Source organism: Heptranchias perlo, chromosome 15 (assembly GCF_035084215.1).
Source record: "Heptranchias perlo isolate sHepPer1 chromosome 15, sHepPer1.hap1, whole genome shotgun sequence".
In the NCBI taxonomy this organism is placed as follows: domain Eukaryota; kingdom Metazoa; phylum Chordata; class Chondrichthyes; order Hexanchiformes; family Hexanchidae; genus Heptranchias; species Heptranchias perlo.
The window spans coordinates 53,871,868-53,893,572 of record NC_090339.1 but is presented as its reverse complement, the minus strand read 5'-3'; the positions used below and the strand labels follow the sequence as shown (position 1 = coordinate 53,893,572).

Here is a 21,705-nt window from a genome sequence, read left to right as displayed (position 1 = left end):
GGCACTACATAAATGCAAGTTCTTTCTTTATCATTTAATATATTGTGTTTTATATTATAATGTCTGGTCCTTTATATATAAAAAAAAAGTACATCCTCAGGCTAACCAAGTGCCTACTCTGTGCCTCCCCTGACAATTCAGTCAAGAATGACTCACCGTGCAGGAGAATCCTGGCCATGAAGCCATGTCATACTAGTCAGTAGCTCACCATGTTGATATGTAATTGGTATCAGTTAAACCATTTCGTAACTTGTAATAGTGAAGAAAATAAATGTTCTATCAATGAAATTATAACTAGGTGAATGTGTGCACTGTAATTAAATATAAAATTTATAACAATTAAAAATATAATAAAGTTAAAAACCTTAAACCCTGGAACTTGTCTCAAACAATTTCAGCTACCACCAATATTCTCTAGGCTCTGGTTTCAATGTAATTGGGCTGAAATATTCTTGATGTGGAGATGGCGGTGATGGACTGGGGTTGACAAATGTAAGGAATCTTACAACACCAGGTTATAGTCCAACTGTTTTATTTGAAAATCACAAGCTTTCGGAGGCTTTCTCCGAAGCCTCCGAAAGCTTGAGATTTTCAAATAAAACAGTTGGACTATAACCTGGTGTTGCAAGATTCCTTACATTTGAAATATTCTTGCACAGTACAGTAACCAGTAGTCAGTCCAAAAACACTTCAAGCATAGTATTTTAATATCAGTTAATCTCCTGTGGCATTGCTCACAGATAGTCACCGCGTTCCAGATCCTGCACTAAGCACTGGTCAGTGACTGTGCTAGTCTTGTTGCAGTGACAAAGCATGCAGCAAATAGGGTGGCGGAATTAGCCAGTTTCTATGTTTGTCATGGGGAGGTTGGTGCTTGAGCCTCAGGTGCTGCCACTGCATTCACTGGGGAGATGGAATACTCACCCAGTACTGTTTTTAGTCCAGGTCTTGGAGGTGGCTTCTCGTAGGTACGCGGTGATCACTGTTTATCACAAAGTAACTGTTTTTGGTTTTGCAACCTAATTGGTCCAAATATTCATGTAGACATATTTATGTAGATAAATGCACAAGTTATTTTATCATATGAAGCTGAGATTAATGTTTGTTGATTTTTTTCATGATGTTTAGTTAATTTCACATTAAAACTTTAAATTTTTAATTAAAAGTTAACATCGCACATGACAGAGAGGAGGTTATATCCTTAGGAAAAGTACTCAGGATGGTATAGTATCAGGTGACAGGAAGTGGCAGTGTTGAGTATTTTTTGAAGTGTGTTCCAAGATAGCATTAGCTTGTATATATTCAAAGTTATCTATTTCGATATAATGGTTAAGAATAGCAATTTGAATTTGAAATAGATTAAACAATGTAACTTTAAAAACAGATACTCCGCATGAATAAAGTGACCTTGAAAGATTATTGTGAATGTTGTTCCTTTACATTTTTTCATTTTGCACAAAGTATTTCATTATAAGAAAAAAAGCCTTCATTTATCTAGAATCTCATGTCCTCAAGTCCCAAAGCACCATAGCCAATGGATTACTTTTTGAAGTGGAATTGCTGTTATTTTGTAGGCAGTAACGACAGCCAATTTGCACCCAGCAAGTTCCCACGAACAGCAGATGAACTAAATGACCAGCTTGTTTTGTGTTGGTTGAAGAATAAATGCTGGCTAGCAACCCAACAGAACTCCCCTCCTCTTCAAGGATTATCATAGGATCTTTTACATCCACCTGAACAGGCACATGATGCCCCGGTTTAACACCTCAGAAGTAAAATAACTCCTCCGTAAATGCCAACCTAGATTATGGTGTTCAAGTTCTACAGTGGGGCTTGAACCCACAACTGAGCCAAGCTGACATTGCCTCCACTTCCTTATTTGGAAGGCCAATGCAGGTAGTCACTCTTTATGATTGAAATATTGCTCAGGATATCCTTTTCTATTCCACATAGTATCTTATATACCTCTATGGTCCTTTCTGATTCATCGCCTTTCAAGGGTAAAAGAGTTCAGGCTTTTCAAACATTTTCTCATAACTCACGTCCTCTGACACTGGAGATTGGTTGTGGTCCTTCCTGCAGTCGTTCCAAGGCCTGGGTGCTTCTCTTCTGCCTCAATGTCTGGCACTGAATTTAGTACTGAAAGTGCTACCTAACCAGAGCAGTATACAGCTTCAATATGATGGCCTCAGACATACAATCTACTCATTTGACAATGTAATTCAGCTTTTAGTTTGCTTTGCCGATTACTAATCTGCAATGACTGGACTTGGAAGGGCCAAGTTCACCATCAATTCTAGTTCTCCTTCAGCTTCTTCTTCCAATGTGTAACACTTTAAATTTGCAAGTGGGCAGAACTACAACAATGAAATTTAGTACAGGTAAATGCAGTCAAGGTCCTTTTGCAGCTCCTTCAGACCTGACTAACTCCCTTATCCCCAAATTTGACAAAATTGTTTTTATTTCTGAATCCAGGTCATTTAAGTTCCAGCATCAGTTCCTAGGGGACTGTACTTAGTACACCCCTGCCCCCCCACCCCCTAGACTGCCATTACTCCCTTAACAGGTATCTATTTCTTTTTCAATCTCTATCTGTTTATCTAATCTCAGTTTATCCACTTCTGAATCTTACCTATGATACACACTGCCTTAAGCTTGTGTAGCAGTCTTTCAGGCAGAACTTCACTGAAGGCTTTCTGAAAATCCAAGTACCCTACATCAAAGCATGGCATCTATTTGGGATGTCACTTTTTCAACAAAAGTCAAGGAGGTTGGTTAGGCAGGATTTTCCCTAATCTGAAACCTTTAGTGCTGTCATTTACTAGGTTATTTTCATATAGGTGATACTCAGGTTTGTTCCTAATGATCTGTTATTATCTCCAATCTAAAACAAACTCAAATTATTCTACGTCTATACATAGCATTAGATCTAGCCCTTCACCCGGGTATTAATTGACTTGCAAATCACCCACCATTTAAAGGATCAATGTTTTTTTTAAAAAAAGAAATTAACCATGGTCAACAATAATAAAATCTAGCATGGTATTGATGCACATTTAGAACAGCAAATACTCCGATTTACAAGGCTTGTTAAAGATATTGAAGGATATAACATCATTCCTACATCAATTCCTGCTCCAGTTTGTTGCTTGAACCCTGTATTGTGTTTCTGGAAAACTTGATGCAAGCATCAAGAATGAACTCATTTCGAAGTCCAGATTGAACAGTGACTGCACCGTTCCTGGAAGGACCTTAAGTATATCTTTGAATGACTTGTGCTGTTGACACTTGCTACCATTTTGATTTTCAAAACATATAAAAGTCAATTCTTTGAGCGATGGACGAAAATTGGTCAGCATATCTCAATATGGCACAACACACGACAGCGATTCCATATCTTGGTAGTCACTTACTTGTATGTACCAGTACTGCAAAAGTGCTTCTTTTCATATAATTTTATTTGTTAAAGTATTAGATACAGAAGTCTAATTTTATGCTCCCTCTTCCAGTGCCTTGGGTTGTTTTTACTTAAAAAGATGCTAGATAAATGCTAGTAGTTGGTTACAACACTTCTGGCATCCTTATTCACTGCATTAGACTAATCTCTCCACTGAAAAATGTCTGCTTTCTACATAGTCCATTAATGAGATCAGCTAATAGCGTTGGGAAAAAGAAAAAAAAATGAACAGAGTATATTATAAGTGGTCAGGAATAGATTACAGAAGGTGGTTTTTCAGTAGCACAGGGGTAGCACATTGCCTTCCCCTTCAGGGAGCTTCCAGAGTTATTTGGGAATTTTTCTTCCTGTGTTCACCTGCAGTTTGACTCCATCTATTTTGCAACAATGAGAAAAACTCAATAAATATTTTTAGATCCCTTCCAAGGACATAAAGTACTGGCTTGTATGAAAATGCATTTTTTAAAAAAAGAAAGGCTTTTACACTGTACTTCTGTCAATTGGAAGGACCTCCCCTCCCTATCAAATTATCCAGTTCTTCCAATTGAAGCGATTTTAATAAAACAGCACAGGAAATGTTTTTTTATGCATGACTTCAAATCAAGAGTAGGCAATTTTATCTTTTAGCTGAAAGTAATGTTATATATTCTACTAGATTTTCCATCTTTCTTGCTCAGCCTGATAAGGAGATAAAGACCAGCATAACTTCTGTTCAATAAATATCAAGTGTAAATTGGTATTTGAAATTTGCTTTATAGTATCAGTAGATAAAGTGGTTCTAAATATGATCTATGGACCCAGCGTATGGTATCTTTAAAAATAAAACATATACACCTAAATGGTTAAGTCTGGAATGTGTCCTTGATGCTCAAATGTATCTGAACATCTCCCTTTGGACTGTAGGAAAGGCATTTTCAAGGTAGGAGGATGTGGATTGAAAAAATTATCAGAATAAGCTGCAGCCTCATAGTCAGCTCCTAGTGTCTATTTGCTTACATTAAGTGTGTCTCAAAATACTACTATAACGGTAGATGTGCCTTTTTCCTTCTAAATGAAACCAGTGGGTCACTGCTTTATTGGGTGTTAAAGCATCAGCCAATCAAGAGGGTAGTTAGTGCATTAAGCTAAGTACAACCCAAGTCAGACAATCCAATTTCTCCATAATATTCTTTTACTTAAAATTGAAAATAAGGATTTCTCATTAGGTTAAGGTGGCATTAACTTTGAAAACATTTGTCTGGCTAAAATTTTTATTCATGTTTTCCCAAAGAGCGTGACCTGTTATAGATGGAAATAATTATCGACACTTTAGTGCAATACTGAGGGACTGCTGCACTCTTGGAGGTACTGCATGTCTTTCGACTGAGACAATAAACCAAAGCGTCAGGATAAGGGGTAGATAATTTAGGACCGAGATGAGGAGGAATTTCTTCACTCAGAGGGTGGCGAATCTTTGGAATTCTCTACCCCACAGAGCTGTGGATGATCAGTTGTTGAATATACTCAGACTGAGAGCGATGGATTTTTCGACTCTAAGGGAATCAAGGGATATGGGGATCGGGTGGGAAAGTGGAGTTGAGGTTGAAAATCAGCCATGATCTTATTAAATGGCAGAGCAAGCTCAAGGAGCCGGATGGCCTACTTCTGCTTCTATTTCTCATGTTCTTAAGAAGTCCTGTCTGCCCTCAGATCCTATGGCATTATTCTGAAGAGCAGGGGAGTTCTCCCCAGAGTCCTGGCCAATATTTATCCCTCAACCAACATCACTAAAAACAGATTATCTGGTCTTTATCGCACTGCTGTTTGTGGGACCTTGCTGTGTGCAAATTGGCTGCCATGTTTCATACAGTACAACAGTGACTACATTTCAAAAGTATTTCATTGGCTGTAAAGGGCTTTTGGACATTGAGGCCATGAAAGGTGCTACATAAATGCTTTCTTTCTTATGCTGGTATTAAGAGGGTGACAAATGAGAGACTGAGGATTCTGCCAGACTGCAAACAGAAGTTAACTCAGTGAGTAAAGTAATACGGTTTATTTCACACTAACAGTGGCATACTTGTGTACATTGCAAACTTGGCTGCGAGGATCAAATTTACTCTGGCACCCAACTATATGACCTCCACAGCTATAGAGCATCAGGCCAAGTAGTGACCAGGGAATCACTGGATAAATGCATTTCCTGGTGGCAGTTGACACTGGGGCAGTTTGTCCTCTCCAAACGATTTGTTGATTTCAATAGGGAGAGAATTTAAAAAAAATTCTCACTGTCGTCTATTTGTCTGACAATGCCATCGAAAATGGTTGCAATCCGTGGCCATCATCAATAAATTACCAAATGGCGACTGCTCCTGTAGGTAATGGGAACTAGAGCCCAACCAGTTCTGATCAGGTACCAGCTCTAAGGCATCAACTAATGCTGGAATCTCCAGTTTCCACTCAAACACCCAATTAAATCCTTGTCATCCCTTTGTCTGCCACTACACAACTAGCCAACATTGAAACTCTCCCCCAAGTACTTTTTAAATGATAAAGATATGCTCTAATTAATGTTCTTGCCATAAACTTCAACATTCTTAATTTTGATAGATTGCCCTATATTCTTTTTGTTTATGCCATGATCCTGGGAGATCAGCGGGCAAAGTTGTTGACTTCCAATATTTTCATTGGCTTTTTTTTTAGGTCCAACTTCACTTTGTTGGGGAGGGGTGGGTAGTTATTTTGCAACAACTATAGGATCATGTAGCTTTAACAAGATTATATGCTCACTGAAACTTTACACTTCTGACTAAATGTCCAGTTATGTGGGGAATAATATTAGTTCCCTGGTGCAAGCTGGAGCTTGCTTTTTGCCCATTTTTAAGAATAGATTTACAGCAAAAAATCAGTTAATTATTGTAATTTTGAATTACAACCAATGATCTCACAAACACTTCAGAATTTCAATCACTTAGAGTCTGATGGGGATTTTGTGCATTTCCGATAGAGATGTCAAGTATTAGGCATTACTGGTGTTGCTTTTAAGTGTCTCCAAAGCGTGGAAACATTGGTCCTTTCATCAGTGTAAAGTTGCACAAACTAGAAGTCACTCTGTCCCTAAATCACCTAAAACAAAAACAATGTGGGTTGCAAGCTCCTCGTTACTGCTGTAGCACAAAGTTTCCCCTAGTTAAGATTTTAGGATGATATATCTCCTCAATATCACAGCAAATCTCAAGGATGGAGGGTGTTCAACAATCAGCATTCATACTCTGCCAGGAGACAAACAGGGTAACATTTTTGACAAACTGCATCTGGAGCAAGATCAGGTCAGACCCAAGGTTTTTCATGCTGTCTGACTAGTGCCTGGGGATCCAACTGGGCCTACACAGTGGTGCCAGCCAATGCTTCCTTAGAAACAGTATCAATAAAAAGGCTCCTTTACTGTGAAAGACACTTGATACTAACACTCACGCCCACCCTCCTCTTCAAAAAAGGTGCCTTCACATGGGAACCTGGGGGCGGGGGGTGTAAAAAGATTGTAAGACGACTGCTCAGACACAGTGTGCTGAATTTTAATCTGGCTTTTGACATCAGCTGATAAATTGGACACTGGAATAAAGCTTTGATAGGAGCGCCACCACCTTGCAAAGTATATTGGAATCAGTGGAGAGATTCAAACTGCAATGAAAACTATTAAATATATTTCCCAAAGTTTAAAACAGTGATTGAATTTAAGAACTTTCCCTGCATTAAGCACTCGTAGAATTGAAAGCAAGCTGAAGCAACACAGTGCAAAAATGAGGCTTTGTATAAAGTGCAGGGCTGGAGGGAAATTATCTGGTTCACAAAAGTATCGTGTGAACTTTTTAAAAAAAAACTCCTATAATTTCCCCAGTTTGCATGGCAACTAATTGTTTGCATCAGATGAAGGAATGATGAATTCAACACTAATTAGGACATCCAAAACTAATTTTATCTGAACCGAACAAAAAGAAAAACAATGAACGGAATTGTAATTAAAATAGATTTGTCTCCTTGTGCCAATACTACTCCTCTTCCTCCCCCCAGGCAATAAAATTAAATAAACAAAAATACAGAATAATTTAGGAGGGGTAGGGGGAAATCCAACACAGTCACTGACGATCACATCAAACACAAGACAACACAGTTGGACGTTTCAAAAGATGACCAATTATTGTATAAAAGCATTCTGGCAATTTTTAAAAATTCATGACAAATGTAAGAGTGGATGGCAAGTTAAGTATAATTGCTGAAACCTCAAGTAAAAAAAAAAATAGCATTTCTCAACCAAAGTCAAATATAAGATTACATTTTTATTTCAAGCTTATAAATTTTAATGATAGTCATGAAACTAAAAACAACATCCTCATATGTAACAATGTAGACAGAATTATATGGTTGAATTATAGCTATTAAACTGCAGCATTGAGAGGTCAGGTTTTGTCAACATTTACAACCTCTTTCCCCAACCCTCATTTTGCAACCAAAAAAAAATTCTTTAGGATAGGGAAAGATTATCTGTAACTACATTGTTCGTAATGTGGAAGAAAGATGTTGTATCACTGAAGCACACTATTGCAACAAAATATACACCTTCGGGATTTCATAAATTTTTAAATACTGTAATTTTTTATATTGCAAATTGCTTTGCTCCAGGTGTGTTTTTAGAGACTTGTCAGTCTTAAGTAATTTCTATTCCAGTTATTGCCTTCTCTTTATACTTGAGATGGTGTACAAATAGACCTAGTGTTTATAGAAAATTCCGTGAACATGTTTCTGTAAACGTACAAAGTTCCTCAAAAAGCTGCTTCAGGAATCTCTCGTAAAGTCTACTTAAGAATCACTATATAGACTCAGTTTATTAGGTTACAATGGGGCCAGAGTTCCTATGCTTTATTCGATCCAAATGCTCAAACTCAAATCTGGGAGACACACGCACGCGCACACACACAAGCTTAAGTTTCACTTCAACTGATTCTTCAGCTATCTTCTGATTTTATTGTTAATTTTTTTAAAAAAAAATGCGCTGCTTAGAGGATGACGAGGTTCACCCTTCTTGTACAATTAAGATAAACAGCGAATTGTGAAGTGCATTTTGTATTGCTCCAAATAGTCAACTTAATAAACATGAAAAAAAAGACAACTGAACACTAGGAAAAAAGAAAGCATCGAGTACAAAGTTGCTGTACCCAGTATACTTTCAGGAGACAAGAGCTTGATGGGCAAGAAAAAAAGTGTTTTGAATAACAAAACTACACATGAATACACTTTTGTTTGCAGCCAACAGGGCAAAAGCAATACTTCTGAGGGATTCTTCAGAACTTGATTCTATTTTCTTAGCTTTAGTTTTTAAAATATACCCAAGAAAGCTCGAGCTCAATGCCAGACCTTTTTGCCCTCCTATTTTCTTTCCAATTGACTTCACAAAGCCCGCCTTAACCAGGAAATGCAACTGATCCAGGTCGTAGACTTCTCCATGTCCAATATTCAAATAATTAACAGAGAGCATGCTTCCACCAGGGAGAGATAGGAAATGCCAGCTTTCCACAAATGAACTCTTCAATTTCAGGAAGCAATCCAGCAAACCACTACATTACTGATAAAAACAGCCCAATTATGTAAATTGTGCAATGGGAAGTCCATTGCCCCATCATCAATTTAGGAAGTGAGCTGTTACTGTCTAAACCAGCCCTACACCAGACATTTGTCCCTTACCAGCAATGTTCCACCAGAAGGAAGCAGTACAGAGCAAAGGTGCTTCCCATTCTGCTTGTAATCTGTTGATAAGAAATGCACCTGTCTAGTGTTTCACATGTTCCCCACCACCACCCAACCGCACCCCCCCCACCAAAACAGCATGTAGCACAAGGTCGGTTTTTAGCAACACAGTGGTGCAATTACTCAAATCGGATTGGAGGATCAGAAAGTCAGTCAGACACCTTAAAACCACAACTGCTGGTGCCTAAGGGGAATTAACTGCTGCTGTACCACCAAAGCAGTTTTCACCCTAAAATAAATCCACACAGGTAGCAAGCCCAGAAATACCAGTGTAAAATATTAAGGTTTTAGCTTTGTCATGGAACTCAAAGCATTTGTATATACACTACAAAAAGTTTTTAAACCCCCGAGTCATCAGGGAAGTTTTTTTTCAATTAAGAGTACATTTAATAAAAACTGTTGATTCCACAACAGGCTTTGTTCAGCGTTTATTTGTAGGTGGTTACAAAGATAAGATGGGTAAAAAGATCTGCATCTGTTCAGTGAATACACCACTATACTTATGTTTGAAAGGTGAAATCAAGCTTTCTTTAAAAAGTACTTCATACATTATTGCTGCTCCAGGAGAATACTAAATAGAACTATATGGTGCACTATGTATTTGACCAAGTACCAGAAATTCTATTAAACCAATTACAGGATTGCTTTTTACAAAGTTTTCTGGCAGCAGCAAAAAGCTTTTAAATTACATGTAACATTTCAAACATTTTTTTTTCTGTACTACGTTTTTTTTTAAACCCTTTCTCCTCACTCAGTCACCCCGACTGTTCATTCAAAACAGCATATCCTAGCTGAGGAGATGCAACAAATCACTGACCCATCTATGACCACTTTCAATGCCATCTGGTGATCTAACAGGAGGTGAACTTGTAGCAGGGGAGATAACCATCTCCATTTCTTCCCCCCTGAAATGGGACACAGTTTCTGTAAGGTGCTATACCAGCAGCTCAGCTGAGAATAGCAAAACTACAACATGTGAACATCAGTACCAGGCAGCCCTTGTGAAGCCAGAGATGTTACTGCGATAGTGCCCTAAAATATGACTGAACAACCAGTAGCTTTAATAGCTGCACTTGGTGCAGTAACAAATCTCATTACAGGTCCTCAACAGAGAAGCAAAAACTCCTTTAAAAATTTCAACTGTTGTTCTCAAGTTCAAAAAAGTATCTCTACAATTCTGTATTCTGTTTCTTATGCTTAAATTAGAAGAGAATAGAATTAAGTTAAAACCCCTCACAAGTCAAAATAACAATTCTTAAAGTCTCTGCCTCAGAGATAGTTCTTTTCAGAGATGCCATTTCAAGCAACAGAAAATAGGAACAAATGCAGAACGATCATTAATTCATTCATACTCCTCATCCTCCTCCTCCTCCTCCTCATCGTCATCATCACCAATATAGGACATAGGGGTCTCCATTCTGGGATCAGAATAGTGTGTACCATTGAAACTTCCTTGTGCTTGACTGGTCACTAAGGCCACTTCGGTATCAGTTGGTAAGGCCGCTATTGCATCACTGGCACCAAATGCTCTGAAAGTAAAACAATTTATTAAAAAAAGTCAAATGTATCATTCCATAGTACAAGATCATATTGTAAACTTGAAACAAACTTAGACATCTTTACAAGGGAAGTAAACAAAAACTCAAATAAGCAAAAGTATGACAAGCAATACTATATGCCTCACCTGGTGAGAAAGAGTGGGGGAGAGGCCCGTGAGTATGAAATCAAGGGATTATGGGGGCAGGGGTAGTAACGGGAAGAGCAGTGAGAAGGAAAAAAAAGTGAGGCAAAGTGAAAATGACGAGGAACAAAGAAAAAAAAGGCAACACTGCAAGTGAGGAAGGAGAGAATGAAAGGAAAGAAAAACAGGAGAGAGGAAAGGGAAGATAGAAGTGAGGGGAAAAATAGAAATGATTGAAAAAGGGGTAAAAGAGCAAGACAAATGGTTATCACGTATCAACTTTCAGTTAATCAGTGGGGTCAGTCAACACTAGATTCAAGTAGGTATCATCTCTAGACAGCATATTTGGAATTATGCTTGGTAGATCAAATTACAACATTCGCTCAATATTTTGCTTTTTAACTTGTTATTAGAAGCATTTTCATTCAAAAATGTTTGGAGAAAAGAAACTGAAGATGTACCACTTGAGAAAACAGAAGGGGAAGTCATGGTACAAATAAAAATCTGGTTAAGGGCCAGACAACCAGTGGGATTTTAACATTAAGATTGTCAGACTTACCCATGGTACGAGGAGGATATCAAATGAAGAATCAGAGCTACAAAACTTCAAATTTTAGAGCACTGTATGGGGAGAAGATTTTTTAAAGTTTCACTACAGTTCTTGTTTGAAAGATGCAAGAGATGCTTCAATATTGTTAGCAGAATATCGAGGTAAAATTGTAAGCCATCCAGTTATGCTAAATCTGATGTGAAAATATAAGGGGGGTGGGGGGAGAGAAACAAGCATCAACAGACTTACCTGCTAGACTGGAAGCTTGACGAAGATGCAGATGCTGCTCCTGAACTTGGGCCTGAGTTAACATTTTGCACTCCGTTAGCCATTTCTGTACAGTACCAATGAAAATCAGCACTGTTAAACTTTTTTTTAAAAATTGACCAAATATACTATGTTAGGGTATTCCAAATTAACTGCATTTGGCAGCAGAGAATGTTTTAAATTTCAGAGGGCAGCATATAAGGAAATATTGATTTTAAGTAGGCATAAATTTGGTCTGAATTAGTGTAGCAAGGTTTCTATAAAATTTACAGCTAACCAAAGAGCACTCAATTTGGACAAGCCTCATCACAGTACATACTAAACTTCTCAAAAACCCATTACCAGACAACTTAGTTGTATGAAGCAACAACATCCTATTAAATGTTGGTAAGACAGTTCAAGGAACTATATCAATGCACAAGAGACTTGTTCCAAAGTCATTATTAATGAACTGAGGTTCCTATTGTTCTACCTTAGGAATTAAAGTTTATAACATTAGAAAGACTGAACAGCTTAAAATTAAAGTCAAGTGGCCAACTTTTTTTTTTAAAAAAACAGGAATTTTCAAATAAAGAAATTCACAACAAAGTGAAAAGAAATTTTGAATCAAATTCAATTAGGTTTGTCCAATTTTGTATGGATAAAATTTTTGGTATAACGAACTTTCCATTGGTTTATATTTAAATATACAACACATCTCTAGTTTTGTGCATGCCATGCACTTCCTGTCCACATTAACCTTACAGCCATGTCACAACTTTGTTAACATTTATAATGTAAAAATTCTATGTCAACATAGAAAATAGGAGCAGGAGTAGGACATTCGGCCCTTCGAGCCTGCTCTATCATTCAATATGATCATGGCTCATCCTCTCTCTCAATATCATATTCCCACTCCCCATTCCCCCTTGATGCCTTGTGTCTAGAAATCTAGCTCCTTCTTAAATATATTCAATGACTTTGCCTCCACAGCCTTCTGTGATAGAGAATTCCACAGGTTCACCACCCTCAGTGAAGAAATTTCTCATCTCAGTCCTAAATGTCCTACCCCGTATCCTGAGACTGTGACCCCTCGTTTCGGACCCCCCCTCCCCCGCCAGGGGAAACATCCTCCCTGCATCCAGTCTGTCTAGCCCTGTCAGAATTTTCTGTTTCAATAAGATCCCCTCTCATTCTTCCAAACTAGAGTGAATACAGGCCGAGTCGACCCAATCTCTCCTCATGACAGTCCTGCCATCCCAGGAATCAGTCTGGTGAACCTTCATTGCACTCCCTCTATGGCAAGTATATCCCTTCTTAGGTAAGGAGACCAAAACGGCACACAATACTCCAGGTGTGGTCTCACCCTAACATTTGCCTGTTAGACTAATAGGCTTTCTGCTGTTATGTGGCACTGTTGCTTCTCTCCACTGCTGTTATCCACCTTCTCCACCTCTGTTGCAAGACCCTGCACTCCCTTCTGCCCACTCCCACTACACCTCTGGCCAATCCTCTTCTCAACCACTTTACACCGCACGCTCCTTCTACCTGCTGGCTTGTGGCCCGGGCTGGATTTTCTCCCCCAAGCAACAGAAAATATGGCCTGATGTCCAGATTCCACCTGCCCCCCCTTGTTGGATGCCTTCCCCAACTAGCATCCAATTTTTTCCACTGACAAAAAAAGCAAGGGAGACAGAACATACATAAACACTAATATATAGAACATGTTCATGTGTGGATTACAGTGAATATATTCATAACATCTCACTGGTGGCACCATGATCTTAAGCCTCCCGTTTTCCTTGCCCACACCTGAAGTAGGATTTTCCTCTTGCAGGGCGGACTTGCACCTGCCCCTCCTCACTGCACCGTGACCCATTTTCCTGGGTCAGGGTTAATCAGGCATGCATGGCAGGCTCCTAGTGGGATTTTTGACACAACAGAGGGAAATTGGGCAGCACTAGCACCAGAGGACCTCAGCCGTAAAACTTAAAGGGGGTGGAAGAGCTCCAAAGATGAAAATTGCCAGTGTTTGTAGGCCTTGGCCAAGACACAAGCTTATAACTGCAAGGAGCCAAATTGGGGGGGGGGGGGGGGAAAGGAGAGAGAGAGAGAGAGAGAGAGAGAGACCACTAAAAATGGCCTCCCTCTCCATCCTTGCAGTTTGGGACCCTACCACTGCTCCCCCATGAGCTACCACCAGGCTTCACCTGACAGTCCTGGGAGTGGTGCAAACATACAGGAAAATCTATTGGGAAGCTGTGCCCGGCTGACATTTGCACGTGACAGGCTTATGGCAGTCCTGACAGGGGCAGGGAGAGGAAAAGTACGGTCGGGTGGGGAGACGGCAGTAGCCTCATGTCCCAATTTTGGTGTGTTTAATGCTGCTATCCCACCAGATTCCAGGCAGCATTTGAGAGGAAAATCCAGTGGCTGATTTTTTTCCCCACTTTTAAAAAAAAGTCAAAATTGTGGTGTACAGGGAAATGTTTCAAGAGATAAAGACCAAGGACTAATAGACATAGGTGTATGTATAGCTGTGAAAAATTTAAACAGCAGGATGATATAAATATACATACACACACTGGAGCCCATTACTAAATAGTATACCAAGCATTTGCTATAGAGAAATAAATACTCCTGTGTTAACTAAAACAGATACACGCAAAATAAGAGATGTATTTTTCCATTTAGATTGCATTAAAAAAATTCACAATGCCAGAATACATCAAGTTACATTTATATAGCACCCTTCATGTCCCAAAGTGCTTCAAAGCCAATTACTTTTGAAGTATAGTCACTGCTGTTTGTAGGCAAATGCCACAGCCAATTTGTACACAGCAAGAGATGAATGTTTGGGGTTTTGGTTGAGCGATGAATGTTGACCAGGACACTAGGAGAATTCCCAGCTCTTTGAGTAAGTGCCATGTGATCTTTTACTTTCACACAAACAGGAGTTTTGATCTGCATCTCATCTAGAAGACATCACTTAGATAATATAACGGCACTAAAATGTTAGATTATGTGCTCCAAATCCTGGAGTGGCGCACAAACCCACTGCTTTCTGACTTGAAGGCAAGAGAGCTACCGCTGAGCCAAGCTGACATTTAAATGGAGATTTCATGTCAGAAGCCACATACCCTGCCTATATCACCAGCTTTTTATGTACAAGATTGATTGAGCTGATCAATCATCTGATACCTGGCTCACACATTCTTGACAATGAAAAAGAAAACTGAGCCTGATTTACATCAAACTGATGTTTTACTAGATCTATTCATGATGTGTTTCGACTATTTCTCCTGTTATAGATATTATTCATTGTAAGTACAACTCACTGGGGCAAAAGTTAACTTCCCACAGCAGGTGGGACAATGGCAGGGAGTAGGTTAAAATTTCATATCCGAAACTCAACCTGCCTCCAACGCGCACACCTCCGATTTAACAGAGTCCAGTTTGGGTGCGGCCATATTTACATATTTAATATATGTTAATAAGGCTGCATGCCTCAGATTTTAACAGGCTTTTACATTTAACGGACTTGGGAAACCCAGCAGCTGAAGGGAGGAGAGAACAGCTGGACCCAGCAGGTTAGTGCTTTTCCAGTATTGCCTGTGTGCTAGGAGGAGGAGGAGGAGACGGAGGAGGAGGAGTGCCCCCCCCACCCCAAGGTAAATTGCCGTGATCCGACACGCCCCTCCCCACCCCGATGTCAAAAATCTGGCTGGCTGCCAGCCAGGAATCGGGAGGTAAAAATATAATTCAAATGAAGTCCTGCCATTAAATTCGGCAGGTTCCCCGCGTTCCTCGGCCTCGACAAAGCCAGCCAGATTGATTGCCATTGTTTCACAAAAACGCAATGCAAGCCACATTGCTCAAAGCTTATTCATTTCAGTCATCCTTTTCACTATAGACAGCTCTGAATGGGGAATTGGGGATTCATGGCCAGCAGATATAACATAAGCTCAATTAAGGTCCTTTGTGTGGGGTTAGCCTCACAAGTAGAGATAGTTAACATTACACTGCTGGACAGGATATATATACAGTGCAATTATTGTCGAAGTATTTTTCAAATAAAAAGTTAGAATGCTGCATTTCTGAACACTGCTCTGCCATTTCCCATCTGCGCAATGCATCATTCTCCAATCAGGACCTGGGCAAACACGCTCTGAAGACTCTGCATGTTGTTATAATTGGTGCCTGACTTCATTTCCACACTTCAGTGAATAGAAGCATAGAGCCTCGGTCAGAACCTCATCCAATGACCCGGGTGAGATAAGGAGCTGTTTACTGTCTCAAATAGCTTACCTACTTCAGGGTTTAGATCTACCACTCATTGCAATGGCACAATGCATTGAGAACCAATGTGCAGCGCCACAGAGTGGCAGTATGTGGGTTTACACCCACACCACTGAGTTCCTGATTTTAGTTGCTCTGCTGCAGGGAGGCAGAGCACAATCAAGACACTTCCCTACAATGCAGAATGTGGGAGCCATCATTGGGTGGGGTTTCATGATGAAAGAAAGAGTCACCACCAGGTTTCCATGAAAAATTTAAATTGAACACTTCTCATTCTGTACCCACAGTCACTTCTGATATAGCCCTAGTTCCATTCTTTGCCTCCTTCCTCTATCATTTACATGCCATCCCTCAAAGACGTCATCCAAAAGTCTACAATCAGCTTTCATGGGTAAGACACTCTGCTCTACTCATTGCCTCCATCGATCCCAGGACTGTTGCCACTTCCTCTAAATTCTCATCCAACATTAAGACTGGGATATGCTTAAACTTCCCCCAGCTAAAGGTCAGAAAACTGATACCATCCTCATCAGACACCCGCAAACACCAAGCACCTTCAGCATCGATTAGAACAACTTTCCTGGCTGACGCCTCAGGCTTTATCCACAAGTCCAAAGCCTTGATGTGCACTATAAACTGACTCCTTCCCCACATCTGATCTAACAAAACAACTTTTCTTCACCTCCAAAATATCATCCACCTTTGCCTCAGCTCTCTCTCTACTGCTAAAAACCCTAATTCATGCTTCTATTGCTTCAAGGCTGAGCTTCAAAGTTCTCCTGGTTGAACAGCCTCTTTCCACCATCCAAAAAGGTGGAAGTCATGGAAAATGCTTGGATCGCATTATCCCAATACTGGTCAAGCTCCATTGGCTTCTCATGCCTGGAGAACTGATTAAGATTCTTGTCCTCACCTTCAAATCCCTCCTGGACCTCACCCCTCCCTCCTCCATCATAAAGGCTACAGCAAGGAAGGAAGCCATTCAGCCCATCGAGACCATGCCGGCTCTATGCAAGAGCAATCCAGCTAATCCCACTCGCCCACCCTATCCCCGTAGCCCTGCAATTTTTTTCCTTTCAACTACTTATCCAGTTCCCTTTTGAAGGCCATGATTGAACCTGCCTCCACCACCACCTCTGACCTTCATTCCAGATTCTAGCCATTCGCTGTGTAAAAAAGTTTTTCCTCATGTCACTTTTGGTTCTTTTGCCAATCACCTTAAAATCTATGTCCTCTGGTTCTTGACCCTTCCGCCAATGGGAACAGTTTCTCTATCTATTCTGTCTAGACCCTTCATGATTTTGAATACCTCTATCAAATCTCCTCGCAACCTTCTCTGTTCATCATGCTAAATGGGATAGATTCAGAACAGATCTAGCAGCTCAAAGCTGGGTATCCATGAGGCGCTGTGGGCCATCAGCAGCAGAATTGTATTCCAGCACAATCTGTAACCTCATGGCCCGGCATAATGCTCACTCTACCATTACCAACAAGCCAGGGGATCAACACTGGTTCAATGAGCAGTGTAGAAGAGCACACCAGGAGCAGCACCAGGCGTACCTAAAAATGAGGTGCCAACCTGGTGAAGCTACAACTCAGGACTACATGCATGCTAAACAGCAGAAGCAACATGCTACAGACAGAGCTAAGAGATTCCACAACCAACGGATCAAATCAAAGCTCTGCAGTCCTGCCACATCCAGTCGTGAATGGTGGTGGACAATTAAACAACTAACGGGAGGAGGCTCTGTAACCATCCCCATCCTCAATGATGGCGGAGTCCAGCACGCGAGTGCAAAAGACAAGGCTGAAGCGTTTGCAACCATCTTCAGCCAGAAGTGCCGAGTGGATGATCCATCTCTGCCTCCTCCAGATATCCCCACCATCACAGAAGCCAGTCTTTAGCCAATTCGATTCACTCCACGTGATATTAAACGGCTGAGTGTACTGGATACAGCAAAGGCTATGGGCCCAGACAACAGTGCTGAAAGACTTGTGCTCCAGAACAAGTCGCGCCTCTAGCCAAGCTGTTCCAGTACAGCTACAACACTGGCATCTACCCGACAATGTGGAAAATTGCCCAGGTATGTCCTGTCCAAAAAAAGCAGGACAAATCTAATCCGGCCAATTACCGCCATCAGTCTACTCTCAATCAGCAGCAAAGTGATGGAAGGTGTCATCAACAGTGCTATCAAGCGGCACTTACTCACCAATAACCTGCTCACCGATGCTCAGTTTGGGTTCCGCCAGGACCACTCGGCTCCAGACCTCATTACAGCCTTGGTCCAAACATGGACAAAAAAAGCTGAATTCCAGAGGTGAGGTGAGAGTGACTGCCCTTGACATCAAGGCAGCATTTGACTGAGTGTGGCACAAAGGAGCCCTAGTAAAATTGAAGTCAATGGCAATCAGGGGGAAACTCTCCAGTGGCTGGAGTCATACCTAGCACAAAGGAAGATGGTAGTGGTTGTTGGAGGCCAATCATCTCAGCCCCAGGACATTGCTGCAGAAGCTCCTCAGGGCAGTCTCCTTGGCCCAATCATCTTCAGCTGCTTCAATGACCTTCCCTCCATCATAAAGTCAGAAATGGGGATGTTCGCTGATGATTGCAGTGTTCAGTTCTATTCGCAACTCCTCAGATAATGAAGCAGTCCGTGCCCACATGCAGCAAGACCCGGACATCATCCAGGCTTGGGCTGATAAGTGGCAAGTAACACTCGCACCAGATAAGTGCCAGGCAATGACTATCTCCAACAAGATAGTCTAACCACCTCCCCTTGACAATCAACAGTATTACCATCACCGAATCCCCCACTATCAACATCCTGGGGGTCACCATTGACCAGAAACTTAACTGGACCAACCATATAAATACTTTGGCTACAAAAGCAGGTCAGAGGCTGGGTATACTGCGGCGAGTGACTCACCTCCTGACTCCCCAAAGCCTTTCCACCATCTGCAAGGCACAAGTCAGGAGTGCGATGGAGTACTCTCCACTTGCCTGGATGAGTGCAGCTCCAACAACACTCAAGAAGCTCGACACCATCCAGGACAAAGCAGCCCGCTTGATTGGCATCCCATCCACCACCCTAAACATTCACTCCTATCACCACCGGCGCACTGTGGCTGCAGTGTGTACCGTCCACAGGATGCACTGCAGCAACTCGCCAAGGCTTCTTCGACAGCACCTCCCAAACCCGCGACCTCTACCACCTAGAAGGACAAGAGCAGCAGGCACATGGGAACACCACCTGCACGTTCCCCTCCCAGTCTCACACCACCCCAATTTGGAAATATATCGCCGTTCCTTCATCATCGCTATGTCAAAATCCTGGAACTCCCTAACAGCACTGTGGGAGAACCTTCACCATACAGACTGCAGCGGTTCAAGAAGGCAGCTCACCACCACCTTTTCAAGGGCAATTAGGAATGTGCAATAAATGCTGGCCTTGCCAACGATGCCCACATCACATGAACGAATAAAAAAACCCCCAGCTTCTCCAGTCTATCCATGTAACTGAAGTCCCTCATCCCTGGAATCATTCTAATAAATCTCTTCTGCACCCTCTAAGGCCTTCACATCTTTCCGAATGTTTGGTGCCCAGAACTGGACAATGCTCCAGTTGTGGCCGAACCAGTGTTTTATAAAGGTTCGTTGTGAGTTTGTTGCTTTTGTGCTCTATGCCTCTATTTATAAAGCCCAGGATACCGTATGCTTTTTTAACCGCTTTCTCAAACTGTCCTGCCACCTTCAAAGATTTGTGTACATATACCCCCAGATCTGTGTGTTCCTGGACCCTTTAGAATTGTGCCTTTAGTTTATATTGCCTCTCCTCATACTTCCTACGGAAATGTATCACTCTGCTTTTTTCCGCCTATGCCATCAGCCTGTCTATATCCTCTTGAAGTCGATCACTATCCTCCTCACTATTCACTACACTTCCAAGTTTTGTCTCATCTGTAAATTTTGACATTGTGCCCTGTACACCTATATTATATATAAAAAAAAGAAAAGCAGTGGTCCTAATACCGACCCCTGGGGAACACCACAGTACATCTTCCTCCAGTCCGAAAAACAACCATTCACCACTACTCTCTGCTTCCTGTTACTTAGCCAATTTTGTATCCATGCTGCTCCTGTCCCTTTTATTCCATAGGCTTGTCATCAAGATTGAAGCCCATTAAGCAGAACTTTATCAAACACCTTTTGAAAGTCCAGTGAAAAAACCCAAGTATAGCGTTCAAATTATTTTTGTTTGGACAGTCATTAAGCTGGAGCTCAAACCATGACATAAGCTGCGTGACTATTCAGTGGTCAAAATGGTAGAGTATAGGATTGTGCTTTCTATACCTTAACAGAAAGAGCATCAAGAAGGTTCCTGTCTATAATGGAGCAGTTTTATTATGAAACAACAGTAGATAACTGAAAAGAGTTTGCATCTCTGTCCTCAACTGACAATACTTTGCTTCAGGGGACACCAAAAAGAGGTACTATCTACTTCTCAATTTCAAGTGAACAGCTCCAAGATTTTTACAAGCTTGGAGGATGGACAACATAGGAATGTACAAGAGTAGAAAAAAACATTGATGTCCATTTGGCCATCCCAGTGTCTAGAAAATATTATATCCCTCAATACTGGTCATAGATTTCTATCAAATTTTTCTCCAGGTTCGCTCTCTAACTTGCTCTTCAATTGACTGATACTACTTTCTTCAACAATTCATTCCACCTGAAGGTAATTAAATCTAATCTGTCTTCTATCTAAGTTATGTCTATGACCATCCGTTGCAGAATCTGTGACTGTTCAGCATAATGACAATTATCTTGTCTACGCCATCTTGGATCTTGAGACTTCTCTCCAGTATAAACATTCCCAAGCTTGTTCATAACTCAGGTGCCTAATCACAGTTATCAATTTAGTTACCCTTCTCTGTTCAAGTGCCTGGATGTCTGTCTCTCACATATGACCAGACTTGTGTATATACACAGACAACCCAAAAATTGAGTACTGAACTATACAGGAAAGGCTTATGTTGTGATTTTTAATGTGTACAAAGTTAACCACCTGAGCAATTGGTACACTTTAGCTTCTCAGGGCTTCTGAAACAGAGAGGGGAAGGAGAAAATAAATAAGCAGGTTCCAACTCTTCAGTTCTACTCGGTGATTGCAAGGCCAGGCTTTTCCCCCTGACTGGACCAAAGCACAGCAAGAATAGGAAGCCACTTTTGGTGGTATCAGTGTCATTCTGATCCTCTGCAAGTAGACTGAGATCTTTGCTGGCACGGGCCATTGCTAGCCAGCAGTGATTTCCCCTCCACCTACATTGGTCCAGACTTGGAGGCAGACATTAAAAGTGACAAATGCAACTTCTGAGCAACTGCACATGCAGGATGGTTTGTCTTATCTAGGAGATTGATAGATACCTAGACATATAAGGCATCAAGGGGTATGGGGAGAGAGCGGGAACATGGTATTGAGATAGAGGATCAGCCATGATCATACTGAATGGTGGAGCAGGCTCGAAGAGCTGAATGGCCTACTTCTGCTCCTATTTTATAGCTTTCTGTGCTATTGCCTGTCCTCTGAATTTGGAGATTGGCACCCACATGCATATTGTACAAGATATCAGAGCAACTGCAAAAAAAAATCTTCCCTGTTGAGTCGTATTCTATTTCTACATCATTAGATA

At 41.0% G+C, this 21,705-nt stretch overlaps 1 protein-coding gene across 5 annotated transcripts in view; it reads right to left on the bottom strand.

Moving 5' to 3' along the window:
• Positions 1-8,477: 8,477 nt before the first annotated feature.
• Positions 8,478-21,705, bottom strand: part of tfdp1a (transcription factor Dp-1, a) — a 48,057-nt gene continuing 34,829 nt past the window's right edge. For 4 of the 5 annotated variants that reach the window (XM_067997236.1, XM_067997237.1, XM_067997234.1 and 1 more), the window contains 2 exons: positions 11,719-11,803; positions 8,478-10,767 (listed from right to left, as the gene is read on the bottom strand). In XM_067997236.1, the coding sequence (XP_067853337.1) occupies positions 10,581-10,767; positions 11,719-11,803 (272 nt within the window). In that variant the 3' untranslated portion in view covers positions 8,478-10,580. Of the gene's footprint in view, positions 10,768-11,478; positions 11,541-11,718; positions 11,804-21,705 lie in introns of all 5 variants that reach the window. The other variant, XM_067997238.1, reaches the window with a different exon arrangement.